At 44.5% G+C, this 16,100-nt stretch overlaps 1 protein-coding gene across 3 annotated transcripts in view; it reads left to right on the top strand.

The window, feature by feature from the left end:
- The window catches only part of RNF130 (ring finger protein 130), a 137,520-nt gene that overhangs the window by 92,522 nt on the left and 28,898 nt on the right, over nucleotides 1–16,100 (top strand). For 2 of the 3 annotated variants that reach the window (XM_086706484.1, XM_086706485.1), the window contains exons 6-7: nucleotides 4,805–4,901; nucleotides 6,956–7,160. In XM_086706484.1, coding sequence (XP_086562610.1) covers nucleotides 4,805–4,901; nucleotides 6,956–7,160 — 302 coding nt within the window. Of the gene's footprint in view, nucleotides 1–4,804; nucleotides 4,902–6,955; nucleotides 7,161–10,301; nucleotides 10,396–16,100 lie in introns of all 3 variants that reach the window. The other variant, XM_086706477.1, reaches the window with a different exon arrangement.

The following is a 16,100-nucleotide window of genomic DNA, read 5'->3' as shown; positions in this document are numbered from 1 at the left end:
TGCCTGACAGCAAGCTTTCAGGTACACCTGCCTCCCAGCCACGCCTGCAGCGTCCCCTCCTGTCTGGGTGGAGGAGGACCCCCTTGTTCCGATGTGCCCCTTCCCTTCCTCAGGGACCTTGCTCTGTAGACTGTCTGCTCCTGCCAGGTTTTGTTCTTTCTATCCCTGGAATCTTGACATAAGCAAGCACTTCCTGCAGCAGTTTCTTAATCTGTCTCCAAATACCGCCCTGCAGCCCCTCCCCTCACCCCCAGATTTAGGGAAGGATCTGTGCTCACTGTAACCTTCTTCACCTGAGTAAGGGAAGAAGAAAACCTAGGTGCCTTTGTTTCTGTCCATCCTTGATTTTCAACCAGCCTGTCTGCAGACTGAACTTTCTGTCTGTCGATAGCAGTGCCCTCATGGATTGCTGGCTTTTTGGTGCATGACCTTTACTTTTCGTCCTCTGTCACGTTCATTTACTGCGAACAGATGGTGGTTGGCATTGCTCTGGGGCCTCCTGCTTGTGTCAGTTGATTACGGCTGATCATCTAGGATGTTCGCCAGCATGCCCTAGAGACTACCGCCTTATTTAGACCTCTGATTTAAAGGTCAGCCACAAAATTTTTTAGTGGTTAAAAATACTTTTCAGAAGTGGAGTGCCGCAGCTTGGATAAACATGTGTCCGAGATTCCACTTTGGGTGCTAAGAGGGGTGCATCGCTGTGGTGCCCCACCTCGAAGGAGCGCCTATTTGCATAGCGTCTGCTGCCAGGCCCAGCGAGGGGGGAGAGTTCTCATCTCTGACCTTTAGTAATCCCAGGTCCTTTTATATTTGTCAGGTTCTTACATGGCACCAAGAGGCTGCAGAGCTGTGCAAACAACTCCCCTTTAGTGTGCACTCCTCACCCCACCCCCAGCCATCGTTCTACTCTCTCTAGTTTGTGTTGGTTCGGGAAGGAGGAAAGGGGGCGGACACCGTATGCAGTGCAGTTCTGCTGGTTTTGTTCCTTTCGTGTTCCATAAATTCTGCATTCTGTACCCCAAGGTATTTCTTCTAAGAATAAAGAACTGTTCTGTTGAAGTTGTGATCTGCTTGTCCTTCCCATGGTTCCCTGTTCCTCAGCCCATTACCTGCCTTCCATCTCTGTCCCTATCCACCTCTCTGTCCTGAATGCTTCTGTGTGTGTGTACTTTGACTACTCGAGTCTCTCAAAGGGCTTCTTCTCAAAGTCTGGTTGGCCCCAGCTGCCGCCCGGTGAGACGTCCGTGGTACACGTGCAAGCTAGTCCGAGGTCACAGGTGCTGGGCGTGCCAGCACCTGAGGCCCACTCACTCGTTCTGTCATGTGAAATGTTACCATTAACTTTGCCTGAGTGTATGTTTTTTTTTTTTGTTTTTTTTTTTATTTTTTTTTTTATTTTTTTTTTATTTTTTTAAATTTTTTTTTTTCAACGTTTTTATTTTATTTATGGGACAGACAGAGACAGAGCATGAACGGGGGAGGGGCAGAGAGAGAGGGAGACACAGAATCGGAAACAGGCTCCAGGCTCCGAGCCATCAGCCCAGAGCCTGACGCGGGGCTCGAACTCGCGGACCGCGAGATCGTGACCTGGCTGAAGTCGGACGCTTAACCGACTGCGCCACCCAGGCGCCCCGAGTGTATGTTTAATAGTACCTTTCCTTTGCACGCCATTGGTGCTTTTCTAAGTATTCCACAACAGTTTGTTGCATACTGCTCCAAACAGCCTCACAAGGTAGAGCTTGCCTTCCTTCCCTGCCCCCCTCCCTACTTCACCTCTGTGGCTTGCTGGCCACACAGCGGAGTCAGGAAGGCTCCACACACTGTAGCAGCAGAACTGTGTCTGGGAAGAAGGGGGAGGCCACCAGGCTGAGCTTGGTGCAGCAGTGAAGCAAGAGGGTAAGGACATGGGTGATGAGGGAAAGAAGGAGCACAGGTCAGTTACTCACTGAGATTCCAGCAGCGACCCCAAGGGGGTTGGGGTCAGGGGGCCCCAGGGGAACAGGAAAGCTGCCCGGCTGTGTTCAGATGAGAGGGAAATGCTGAGGGAACCAGGCTGGCCATCTCCCCATCTCGCTCCAGGGGAGGTACAGGAACTCAGCTGTTGGGAAATCTGTCAAAGGAGGGAGGGGGCAGGTGGCGGACTGGGGTGGGGGTCAAGAGTAGGAGAGCCATGGGTTAGACACATAGTCAAAAGGAAAAGTTTCTTTGTTTGTTTTAAGAAAAAAAAATTTTTTTTCGGATTTTGAGTTAGCTAGGAAAAGGAGACATTCTCAGTTTGTCCCTGAAGACCCAGTTAGTCTTTGTTGTCCATTACAGTACCCAAGGGGGGCTGGAGAGACACTTTCTTTTGCATCTACAAACCTATAAGGTCCAACATAAGAAAAAAAATGCATAAGAAAATGCATTTATAACTAAAGGAACAGATAAGCAGAGAATACTCAGCTCATGGAGCCTTAAAAAATTAAATATGGGATTATAACTTTTATTCTTTCTGAACAACCAGTGATAAAAAAGAAAGGCAGTAGGTTAAGAAAAACGGAAAGAAGGGGGATGACAGTAGGTTAAGAAAAAGGTGACAGGGAGGTGACCGGGAAGAGGGAGAGCAAACCACCATTTGCCCCCAGGCCTCTGCTGCTTGCTGAAACCAAGGTCCCCACAAACAGCTGGCTAAAGTCAGCACCCTCCCCCCACGGAGGTCACACAACCTCAGCTCTCCTGTCACCTGCCAACTGCCCAAAGTCCATCGCAGAACTGGCCTCAAGCGCCTCTCCCAGCCACCCACCTCTACCCAATGCTAACCAAACCCTCAGAGGTCTGTAGGCCAGGCGTTAGGCAGATGCACCCTTGTAAGGGGGAGGATCTGTCACTTAGCCAACCTGAAGGGATCTGAATCCCCAGAAAGATTAGAACCCTTGTTCTAGTCTCTGCCAGACTACAGCAAACACCAGCTCTTAAAACACCCGCCCAGGGGGGGCCCTGTGGGTGGGAGCACTCTTGGAGCATTCTCACATGAGAATAAAAGGAACAAGAAGCAGACATGACAAGGCCTTGTGTGTTGTAAATGAATTTCAAGCTCCCCTATGGTTTGGTGACTTTAACCCCTTAAGTAGAAACCTGCAGGTTTAAATAAAAGCCTCCAGGGATGATGAGGTTCTAGTTCATTGCTTTATCTGCAGGCTTCCCACGAGATGGATAAATTCAGACTTCATGATCATTATTCTTACCCAAAGTAATTGAGTGCACGGTCACCAAGTGGCAGCAGGTGGGCACACACGTGTTGTTCATATTGAAGCTGTAGGTATGAATGTTTCTTCCAAATCCCAGTTAAAGCAGTGAGTTCTTTAGACCTCTTTTTTTTTAATCAAAACTGCAATTTTTTGAACAGCTATATATAACTATAAGTCACATACAAATTATAAATTGACAAAGTTTTAAAGGCATAACATGTTTCAATTTGATATCTTTCTTAACATTTCTTTTATCCCAAGACTCCACGTATAGTTACTCCAAAGGTGCTTGAATCTGCCTCTTTCAAGGTGCTGGGCAGAGGTCCCAGCATCTGCCTCTTTCCCTGTTTGGCCAGGACTCTGGGGCTTCTGTGTGGCTTCATTTCAACCTCTGAGAGCTGCCATGGGGAGTACTTGAACTTGAGAAATGATTTCCACAGCTCCCTCAAAGTGTTCTCTCACTTCCAAAAGGTGCAACGTCCCTTTTCTAAGAATGCTAAACTCTCCACAACTGACTTAGGTTCAGTTGCTAGGATGCGACTTCCACTCTCCTGAGCAAGAGCAAATCACCCATCCTCTCTCTCCCCAAAACATTTCCACTGAAAACTTCTGGCTCAGTGTTACCTAATTCTTAGGTGCAGTTGTCCCCAGAATATTCCCAGCCACCCTTCAGCCTTTACATACATTTAGCATAGATTGCTTAGAAGTCTTTTTAAATAATGTTTTAGGGGCACCTGGATAGCTCAGTGTGTTGAGCATCCAGTTCTTGATTTGGGCTCAGGTCATGATCCCATGGTCATGCGATCAAGCCCCATGTCTGGCTCTTTGCTGAGTGTGGAGCCTGCTTGAGAATCTGTCTCTTTCTCTCTCCCTCCCTCCCTCTGTCCCTCTCCCCTGGTGCGTACATCTCTCTCTAAAAAAAAAAAAAAAAAAAAAAAAAGGGGGCTCCTGGGTGGCTGAGTCAGTTAAGCACCTTGACTCTTGGTTTCAGCTCAGGTTGTGATCCCAAGATTGTGGAATCGAGCCCTGTGTCGGGCCTCGCACTGACAGCCCAGAGCCTGCTTGGGATTCCCTCCCCCTTTCTGCACCTCCCCCACTTGCTCTTTCAAAAAATGAACATTTAAAAAGAATTTTTAATTTAAAAAACAAGTAAAAATGTTTTAAGTGACATTTAAACTGAGTTCCATGAAACTAATTCATAGTTTTGCAGAAAACTTTATATGACTCTTGTTTCATATCTTCTTGAGTTTGCGTTTTTCTACTTTAGCTGTTACAGAAAACATAACTGATTAATAAAGTATAGTTTGTCTTCTTCATTCATAATAAATATCCTAAGTTTCCTCAAATGGTGAAATAAAAAGACCGAACTGCCAAATACTACTTACAGTTCTCGTCATCCAGATTGGATTCAGGAGATTTTCTGCCAGCCGTGTATTAGTACATCCCCAATATTTGTCTCTTGGGACTTGCCAATGTGTCGGAAAAGGAGGAGAAACTGACTAAAAATTCCATTTCTTTTGGTCTAATAGTTGTTTAGCATGTAATTTGTGATACAGGTCTCCCATTTTTTCCAGGCATGTTTTCCACAAATCCTGCGTGGATCCCTGGCTTAGTGAACACTGTACCTGTCCAATGTGCAAACTTAATATTTTGAAGGCCCTGGGAATTGTGGTATGTTTCTTATTTTGTTACTGCGTCCGTGTGGTGTCCTCTCCAAGTGCAGCCTAACGTAGCACAAGCGGGATGGTCACATCTCACGAGAGAACCCCGGCTTGCAGTGCCTTTCTCCCAGAGTACTTAAAGTCCAGGCCACCTTGGGGAAGTCCCAGAAAAGATGATAAAGGACTGAGCTAGTCCACTGGCAAGCGTGCTTTTCTGTGGGTGCTGGATTGTGGTGAAGTACCGCCATAGGAGAGATGGATGGGGTTTTCTTGCACTCCACTATTTTGTTTTAAGGACTAGAATATAGACTATGCAGTAATTTTTTCTGCATTCAGCATCACATGTCCTCACTTACATTCCTTCCCCTTGGATCTGGCTTTGCTCCCCTGCGTGCCTTGGTCAGTTGCCAGTAGTGGTGGTGCCAGTGCCGGCTCTGGGCAGGGCCTTTGGTCCGGTTCTGTGCAGACAACTTCAGCACTGACTGAGGATCGTGGAGACTGCCTTAAGAGAAGTATATGTCCACAATTAATGCTTTTTGGAGGAAAACAAAGTACTCTCTGGTCTCAGGAAAGAGTGGATGAGTGATTCCCTTAAGAACCAAAAGTTGAGTTTGGCCCACCGAAAGAATTCCTCATGGTAGCCTTGCAGCCCAAAGCACATCCAAGCAGTCGTATTCAAAATCTGCTATCAGATGACAGCTTAACAGTCCCGTTGGGCAGTGATGACCCCTTGTATCTTCCCATCTGCAGCGATCACATCAGTGACATCGTTTAACATAGGGTTCCTCTACCTCAGCACCACCAGATAATTCCATCAGTGGGGGCTCGTCCTGTGCACCGTTCGGTTCCTAGCAGCCCCTCTGGCTACTCCTGAATGCTAGTGGCACAACACACCGGTCACGCGATCAGAATGTCTCCAGACGTCGCCAGACGTCTCCTGGGGAACAAAACCCACTCCTTTTGAGGAGTTTAACATAGAGCATCTTCCACAATACCTGACATGTGGCAGATACTTTGGGAAGGATTAACTTAATCTCCTTTCATTGCCTCTAGCCTTGGTGGTGGTTTGGTTTGGTTTTTCTTTTAAGTCCTATTTTTTGAAGTACTAATACTTTTCCCTTCTGTTTTTTAATGAAACCCTTCTAAAATCTGTTACAGGCTACCATGGTTTTAAATATAAAGGGCGTAATAAACCTCTTCTGAGTGGGTATCATTATAAGCATCAGTTATTGCACTGTGCTGTCATTTTTTGTACTTAGGCTCTGGGGTGATCTAGAACAGCGTTCTCCTGGCTGAGAAGCCATTGTTCTGGGTTTGGTCAGCTGTCACTTCTCTATACTTCAGCTTCTCTCAGCCATCCTTCCCAGCTCTGCCTCTGACGTGCTATCTGCTACAAGAACTGAAGGTTGCTAGGGAAACCGAGTATCCGTATTGTTACATCAGAAGATTCTCATATCCATGTTTTAGTTGGTAGGCTTTGGCCCCAAGGCAGCTCTGTAACTCTCCTTCAGGGTTAGATTCTTAGATTGTGAAACAGATCCCTTACTCACGATTCAAGGTCTTTTCAGGGTTGATCTGCTCTTGGTTGGATGCTTTCCTTGTGTTTAAAGGTAGGAGACGTTTAAAAACTGACTGCCAGATAAATGCCATTACAGAGAAGTTAATAGGATGAAAGCAGTATTTTATGTCATTTGCTCTCGCTCCACATTGACGGAAGAGCCAAAGCGACACATTTTAAATGTTTGTCAGCTTTGTAATGTATTGAACAACCCCTGTGCCCGTGAGCCATGTCCACCAAAGGTTGTCATTTCTTCATAAAGATGAAGTATCTGGTTTTCTCAGTTCTTCAGTGGATTTTAGTTTTCTTTTTCACCAATTTCTGGGAAGAAATCTGTTTCTTTTACAGAAAAACTTGTGGGTGAGAAAGGGTAAGTGGGGAAAGAAATGAGAGGAAACCACACGGAAAAAAAACTTGAAGTCTTTTCAACAGGGTATCAAACATTTAGAATTTTCTAAAAGATTTGTTATTCTTATAAGTACTTTTAATCTGGAAATGTTTTGCAGCCAAATTTGCCATGTACTGATAACGTAGCATTTGATATGGAAAGGCTCACCAGAACCCAAGCAGTTAACCGAAGATCAGCCCTAGGTGACCTCGCCAGTGACAACTCCCTTGGCCTGGAGCCACTTCGAACTTCGGGGATCTCGCCTCTTCCTCAGGATGGGGAGCTCACTCCTAGAACGGGAGAGATCAACATTGCAGTAACAAGTAAGTGGGGCCCTGTGCCCGGGTGCAGGGCAGATTTGCTGCTGTTTGGTGTGCGTTGATTGCTCTGGAGGACAGTTGAGGCAATCTCCTGGGCCGGTTGGTTAGTCTGTAACCGAGAAAGAAACAGGTATTTGGAAGGACAAAAGTTTGTTTATAATAAGGAGCTTGTGTATTTGTGTATAATAAATGGGAATCGCTTCCATTTGACAAGTAGTTGTTCAGAGGTTTGTCTTAGTAGCCGGTTTCAAAATGGTTGCCTTGCAGATGGGCAGTTTCAAGGGTCATGCTGGGATGTGACCTCGGGCGTCACCTTGGGTGTGTTGTGTGACCGTGAGCACCAGTGCTCTCTGGTTCCTAGGCTGCAGGCAGCTGAGTGAAACACTAGTGCAGATTTGAACACACAAATGAACCACTCTAGGGCAACTTGAGCCGGCTGCCGCTTACTTTATTTTACACTTTCTATGACATTTGGTATCTTGGCACTTACCTCTTTGGTGTCATGGTACATGAGGTGGGAGAAAAGCCAAAGGGTAATACGCCTTTAAAAACGCTCTTGCTCGTTATGAACGTCTTGACTGTTGTGCCGTTGATGGGAAGAAAAGCAGTGCTCCGAGTGTTCTGATGGCCGTGCCTCAGTACGGTGTGAGTGGGCTGGCAGGCGTGTGTGTGGGCCTTGTGGACATTCACCCTGTAACAAGCCAGCTGTCTCCTCCAGTTCCATCCTCTACGTGATCTTTCCATCTAACAGCCCTTCGCCATCTTCCTTGCCACCACTCTGGTGCTGCCTTTTCCAGTACGTGCTGTTGCTTGCCTGTAGCTTCGAGCCCTAAAGCTGATGGGGCCCTGCTTAACTCAGGGGGTCCATAGCCCAGATAAAGCTGTTGCAAAAGATTTGCCCTTGACATAGCAAGCCTCGTGTGGTCTCTTCAAGTGAAGGACACATGTTTTTAACCAACCAAAACTTAGTAGTAGCAAATGACTCCCCAGGTTTTGTTCTAGCATCTGTCTGAACTTAGGGAGACTTCATTCAGTTACAAAATAAGGAAAACTATTCTTTGATACAGCTTGACTCATTTCTTACCATTTCCCCCGTGATGTGTTTCAACAGCTTTTCGTGTTTTCAGGTTTTATAGTGTAGATTTTTGAAAACTGATCTAGTAGCAATAAAGGAAACAAAGGTTCCTTGTTTATTAATGAGTTTTTGTAGGTCCTTCATTGATCGACATTTATTGAGCACCTACTACTACATTAAGTTCTGATCCTGCTATATTTTATGCAGAACTGTCCTTTCAGAATCTCCCATTTTGATGATAAAAAATGTTACTTCATATATCATATCAATCCCCATTAGTGGAATTTACACATGTGAATAAATAAACTCATGTGGTTAAACGAAACCAAAGTTCCCTCTTCTTTGCCTTCAAAGCTCTGTAGTGTCGTACCAGCTACAGTGCGCCCGCTCAGCACCCACTGTGCAAGGCACTGTGCTAAATACACACTGGGGTTCCGGCCTCAGCAGACTGCTGGACCCACCGGGCATTGTGATGGGGTCTGCTTCATTTTGGTTACTAGTTTTTATAACTGAAATGCCATACATCTATGGATGGTATGTTCAGTATGCAGAAACACAGACATCACTGAAGTTCCAAAAGTTAGTCTGCTTATCATGTACAAAGGTCTCTAAGAAGAAAAAAATAACTCTGTGTTAAGCTTCTTGGTACTGATGACCAGTCATCTCTGAATTTTTTTAAATGCCAGGACACATTTTTCCTAACTTAAAATATATGCAGGTAAAGATGGTGGATTTTGTGTGGGTTCTTAAATGTTCATTTGGACTGAAATTAAAACCTTATAAATTTACTGTACTGATGAAGAATTTGTAATCCAGGAAGCAGTGGCTGCACTGTTAACCAAAAACCAAAGAGTTTGCTAAGCATTATAACAATACAGATCAAGATGGCCAAGAAACGCTTCTAGAACAAACTCATCATCCTGGCAATCCTGAAGACCAGTTCTTAACGTTTTGAAGATCACCACCTTTAAAATCCAGTGAAAGTATAATAACCTTTTTCTAGAAAAATCCCTAGGCACACACAATTTTGTACATATGTAGGATTCATGGAAACCAGACTGAGAAACCCTCACATTCTACACAGCTTTTACATACCCAATTTTGGCATTCCAAGTATAAATGTCTTCTCTCTGCCTTATTGTAGATACATAGGGGACTTTGCTGTGTACCACCTTGTTAAACCAGCCCTAGTTAGTGTATATACCAGGAAATATTTTATAGATTGGTTCTCAGGTTATTTTCAAGGTTCGCAGTAAATAGTACTTCGGGGACGTTACCTTGACATACAGACTTTGAAAAGAAGGGAAAATATTAACTGACTTCCCGGATCTAGAGAAAGACTAGAAAAAAACCCTAGAGTTCTGTGTTTCAGAGGTTTTTTTCCAACTCTTTGATGGGCCAGGTACCTTGTGAGTCACCTTCCCTTCCTACTTGTGCTCGACACAGCCAAAGCAGCCAGTGCTTGCTTCCCACCGGCGGGAGTATGAAGGGTAGTTCTTCCCAGGAGAGAACCAATAAGATGTCCTTTGTAAATAAAGACTGTAAGTAAACCTGTGCCTAAGAGAAAAGAAGGTAGACCCGAATGCCACGGAAGGCCAGCCCGCGGACTGCGTGGAGTACCCACAGGACCTTTGGGACCTCTACTCCGTATGAGTGGCACAACCATGCAGAAGTGACAGAATGAAGAAGGAAAGGTTATAGAAGTATGGCTGGTCCACTTTACTGTCATCTAAAGTAGCCATTTAAAACTCTGTGTCCACGTGCAATTTTATATGCATTATTTCTGCTGCACACTTTTTGGTGGCCACACTCTTCACAAACCTCAGGACCTTAACTGGAAGAAATGTTTGGGCCATGCTTTCCTTTCTCCCTTGCAGCTTTTCAACACTACTTCCACTAACCTTCTCCAGTTAGTAGCTCTCTGGCAAACCTCCTGCTTCACTTCCTTGGGCCAGTCTTGGCTTACACCTCCGTTGACGTCTGCTTCGTTGCATTTGAGGGAAATGTTGACATCGATTTGACTTAAGCCTTCTCCCCAGAGTGATTTCCTCCCTTTCCTTTGTCAACAGAAGAATGGTTTATTATTGCCAGTTTTGGCCTCCTCAGTGCTCTCACACTCTGCTACATGATCATCAGAGCCACAGCTAGCTTGAATGCTAATGAGTAAGTAACAAATTATTTTTTGGATTGCATGTGCCAGATGATCCCAAGAAACCCTGTAATTTTCATAAAGATGGTGAAATTTGGCTTCCACTAGTTTCATATCCTGATGACGCCATACCTAGCAAAATAAGTGTATTTCTTGACCATATATTTTTAGTCAGTAACACAGATCGGGAGGTCACCTTGCTCAGCAACAACAGCTCACTCAAGAAAAGATCCAAGGGTTTTTGTTAGCCACATGCTTAGAGTACAGCAGCGGTGTAATGCAAACTCCAGGGGAACCAGCATAGTCATAGGGTGCAAAGAATGTCTATGTCCTGATCGTTGACGGGAAAATCCCACTTTACTGTGTGCTCACCAGACTTGATCTGGATTCTTACATACTTAGCTTTTGGTGGAACACTGGCACCCTGGCCTACAGTCAAGGGACAGTGACTTGGATGTTTAGCCTCTAAGAAAGAAGCAATCGGGAAGACCCACTGTTACCAAAGAGTAGGAAGATTGTCAGGGGGGCAAAGAAAATAAGCTTATACGGTATTTCCATGGGGCAAAATGAGGACCAAAGGGGTAGGTCACAGGAAGGCAAATTTCATCTCTGTAAGAGGAAGAACAGTTGTCAGTGAGGCTACTTACCCCGTGAGCTGGTTTGCCATGGGGAGTGCCCAGGACGAGGAACGCAGGAAGAAGCTGCATGTTACTTGTTGGGGCTGCTAGAGGTTGTTCAGAGTTAGGCAAAATTGGGCTAGATTACTCTTAAGTCCCATTTGGATCCAGTGATTTTCCAAGTAGCTTTCCATGGGGATAAGATAAAACAAAGGTTTATTTTTTTATTATTATTATTTTATTTTTGGTTTTGTTGGTTTTGTTTTAAATTTAGGGCATTGTAAAGTATTCTTTAGTCCTTTCTTTTACCAGTATCCATGAAAAAAAATTTTGAGATGAGAGTAGCCCTAGGACACAGCCCAAGTAGGAACCTAAAGTAGTACAGGTGGCATTCACTTGCTCTCCACACTCACTTATGTCCTGGCATTTTAACTGATTCATAACCAGCCAAGCTCACGTAATTGATTTAATTGAACACTCCTTGTCCAACTGTAGAAACAAATGGGCAAGTAACCTGCACTTACCATGACATCATTTTATTATCTCTAACCTGATCTATTGCCTGGATACTTGTAAGAAGGGCCCTTTGGCATCCCTGACACGTTGGGAGGATGCCATGGTTGGTTGGCATTCTTCAGCCTTCAGGCAAGTAGTTGTGGCCAGTCATCCAATAGGCCAACCCACCTGATGCAGTTTTACTTCAACATAGCACAGTGTGAATTGCTCAGACTCTAGAGTGAGACATAACCTGGATTTGACTCCTTGCTCTTCCATTTTTTGCTTGGGAGACCTGGGCAGCTGTATTTATCTGAGGCTCATTTTAGTCCTGGAGAAAACAAGAATAATGGTAGGAGCATACCCTAGGTTGTGTGAATTCGCATGTAAAGTGCTTAGCACAGTGCCTGGTACATAATAAGTGCTCAATAAATGTTAGCTTAATGGTTCCACCGAGATTCTTTCAAAGTTCTGTGAATGAGATGACCATCTGCCTTTATCATTTGGCAAATGATTTTAATTTTCTTCCATGAAACAGTATAGAATCATAGGAGCTCAGTAAGTGCCTATGATTCAGACCTGTGTGGAGGGAAGAGTTATTTCACCTACAATCACCTCTTTTGCTTACTCTCATACTGACCCCATCAGAGTCCATGGTAGTGTAAGTCCACTTCTTAAAACTTTCACAAATGAGCAAAAACCAGTCACAGCATATAGAGGCACTCTGGGCACTTTTAGAGAATCATAATGTGATTTAATGGTCACCTTGCTGCCACTCAGGATCTGCCGGGTGCTCAGTTCATGCATCAGATATTTTAGAGAAGGCTCACTAGATGTGTTACCTTTTAGAAATCAAAGTACCTGGGGCCATGATACTTCAGTTCCATGCATAAATGCCTGCATGACTCAGTCTAAGCATAGATCTTAGATCCATGTCTTAGGCCAACCCTTCTCCCATTAGCCTTTGTAGAAGGTTGATACTGCAGTTGTTCATTTGAGTATTATTTCTGTGCCTTCAGTCAGAACTACTCTGAAGGACAATTTTCATGATCCCATTGAGAGAGAGAGAGAGAGAGAGAGAGAGAGAGAGAGAGAGAGAACATATGGATGTATGAAAGAATGGCCACCAAAATATTAATGGTGATTATCTTAATTCAGTAGAATTGTGGGTGATGTTTTTCTCTCCTGTTGTGCTTTTATATGTTGATTTTTTAATACAACATGAAGTACTTAATATTTTAAAGGCCATTTTAATTGTGGAAGATAACGGAAAGATGATAGTCACTCTCACTCAATGTCTCCTTCCCAAGAATGTTGATTTAAAAAATTCCTATGCAACTTTAATTCCAGAGAAAAGTTTCTAGCAAATAAATTTATAATTATTCTTCATTAATGAATTCTTTGAAATCTGTCCTATTTCCCTTTTGCATTTACCAAAAACTTACAGCCAAAATGAGATTGTCTTCATTTTAATTGCTGTTTCTAATTTTCTAGGTAACTTCATCCATTTGTAAGATAGTCTTCTGTATAAATAGATTTCCATCTTTTTACATGTGATTTGTCTGGAAGTTGATAGTAAAATTCACCTCTACGCATACTACCTACTATTATAGTTTACTCTTTTGACAATGTCACACTGAACTTGTATATAGTGATTTCAGCAAGACTTTGACCCAGTCTAGTCACTGGTGAAACCCTGTGGGCGAGATGAAGCCATGTGGGCCACGTGTAAGGGCAGGCACGTGGAACCCACACAGGCCCAGGCATGGCTGCTGAGCACCGATTCCTGCCCTGCTAGGGGCAAAAGCACACCCGCCTCCCTCACCATGTTCTGCACAGTGACCCAGGGCTTGTACTATTGCCTGAACTCTAAGGTCAGTCAGAAGTCCACAGATCTGAGGTCACCCCCCTTCTATTGTATGAAATACTGTTTAAATACTCAACCGTGACTAATTGTGCCTTAATTTTTTAACACTGCAAACAAATCTAGTGAATGTTGAGGCTTTGCAAATATAAACAGGTTGGTAGTCAAAGAAGCAAATAAATGCAAGACAAATATATTTGTACATATGATCTTCTCATACCCCTGTTTCGTAGTACCTCAGTGAGCAAGGGTAGTGAACTTCAGTTCCCAAAGGAGGTTTACCGCTCTGCTTCATTATTCAGAAAACCTCGTTATATCCCAACATTTACCAGCTTTTATCTGTACCAGCCTATTTGTCCCTCAACATAAGAAAAGACAGTGTTTTTCATTGTTGTTCGAGGAGCAAGTTGTGAGATAAGGTAGATGATGCAGGAGGATTTGAGCCAAATGAGAGGTCCAGCTAAGTATCCTCCACAGCTCCTAGATTTGGATTCATAGAACTCGTGCCCAAGGATCTGCCCGGGAGTGTAGTTCAGACGTTCAAGATTCAAAACCATCTGAACCGGAGGAAGTGTGGTAAAATAACTGGAACAAGTATAGAATCCTGTAGCACAGCCCAAGACCAGGAAGCCTGGCTCTGCAGCAGACCCGAGTTGTCCCCACCAATATTCCTGGTGAGCTGGTGGCCTCTGAGGTGCAGTGATAGACATTTATGAGCCAGATCAGAGGAATTGATGTTTTTATTTGACCCTCTTTTCAGTATTTCTGAGTTATCTATACACACTCTTTAAGAGGAACATTGACGTATTTCAATATAAAAGGATCTGAAAATGTAATCATCTTTATGTCTTGGGGGTGCTTGGCTCAGAAGAGCAAAGATGAGGGTGATGTGAGGGATGTATTTGAAGGGCTCCCACAGATGAGACTAGCTGCTGTTTACTGAGTGCTTCCCAAGAACTTACTCCTGTGTGGAACTCTGTTTCTACCCAGGTTGCCCCTGTAACACTCACAATAGTCTCGTGATGACTAACCAGTGCATATGGAGGGGGCTTACTGTGTAGTTCAGGAGCTCTGGAGACATCCACAGAGGAGAGGTAGAGTAACACCTAATATAGGAAAGAACTTAACTGCCGATCAACAGTGTCCATCCATGACATGGGATACCTTGAGAGCTGGTGAATTACCAGAACCTGCTTATGTGACAGAAACCACAAGGCCGGCACTGTTCAGAGGCAGACCCTGTGTCAGGTGCAAGTCTGAGGCTCCTTCCAGTTCTGAGAGTCCCTCTTCAGTTGTCTGTCCTTTCCTAGGAGGGATCAGAGCCCAAGAAGAGGTATTACATGCCCTGCTGGCTGGCTGCCTCTTTTAGAACCTTAACTATCAAAACTATTTTAAAACTTTTTTTTTTTTTTTTTACCACCTGCCACTGTAAGAACTACATTTTGAAATTTTTTTTTTTCAACGTTTATTTATTTTTGGGACAGAGAGAGACAGAGCATGAACGGGGGAGGGTCAGAGAGAGAGGGAGACACAGAATCGGAAACAGGCTCCAGGCTCTGAGCCATCAGCCCAGAGCCCGACGCGGGGCTCGAATTCACGGACCGCGAGATCGTGACCTGGCTGAAGTCGGACGCTTAACCGACTGCGCCACCCAGGCGCCCCAAGAACTACATTTTGTATTGTGACTTATTCACATGTGTATAACTGAAACAAGTTTCACAAACACCTCCCTTACTACATCCTTATTCTCGGATCTCCTCTCTGTACCTTGTTGTTGTTAATACTGGTCATGAATTCCCACATTGATTTTTACAGTCCAGTAATAGTCTTCAGCCTGCAGTTTGAGAAACACAGATCTAAAGAATTTTGGATTTCTGGTTCTCAACAGAATACCTTTTGCTTAGTTACACTGGAATCCATCTTCGATTGTTTATTTTTCCGAGACAGCCTTCCTTATAGCAATGCCAGCAAAGATTTGAACTTGCCCCCAGTTTGATGATGAATCCACCTCTTTCTCCTCTCAGCCACTCTGAGCCTGAGATATGTACACAAAATAACCTAAGTGAGGCCCAGAGGAGCTGCGTGACCCCTGAGAAATGCCATAGGAAGAGGGCCTGGGGTTCAAGCCCAGCATTTCTGGGCCCACCTCTTTCTTTACACTGCTGGTCTTTGCCTGCTCCAGTAAGCCATTTAAGGGCTAGAAATAATGTAGTGGAAGAGAACACAGTGGGCTTTTTAGAAATGTGATGGCACAAAGAAAGTTAAAGGCAGTGGGGACCCCTGATTGGACTCCCTCACTGTCTTTTTTTTCCCCCACAAGTACCTTTAACCTTCTTATAGCTACATTAGCTTATAGTTTCTTAGAAGAGCAAAATTAAGTTTAAAAATCTTGACTCACCCATTGAAAGTTCTCCTACCTAATACTTTACTTTTCTGAGGAAATTTTATAAAATCGGTATGTGATCTTCAAGTGGACTGCGATGAACAGTGTGAGGTGGTGAGCGGCCTTCCTGCTGCGCCCCGCCAACCCTCCCCAGGCACGAGGCCCTGCCCTGCAGGGGCGCTGTGGGAATGGGGCTGTGCTGCACAGTGCTCAGGCTTAGGCACCAGTGGGAGTGATGGCAGAGCCTCTCGGTGTCACACAGACACAGGGGACCTGCTGCCCCCACCCTGGGGAGTTAACAGAGGCTTCCTGGAGAGAGTCACTCAGGAACCAGGCCAGGCATAATTTAGGACACAAAGA

The sequence above is a fragment of the Puma concolor genome, chromosome A1 (genome assembly GCF_028749965.1).
Source record: "Puma concolor isolate L17-30 chromosome A1, mPumCon1.1.hap2, whole genome shotgun sequence".
Taxonomy (NCBI): domain Eukaryota; kingdom Metazoa; phylum Chordata; class Mammalia; order Carnivora; family Felidae; genus Puma; species Puma concolor.
The sequence above is the reverse complement of the archived record's forward strand: the minus strand, read 5'-3'. Positions and strand labels throughout refer to the sequence as shown.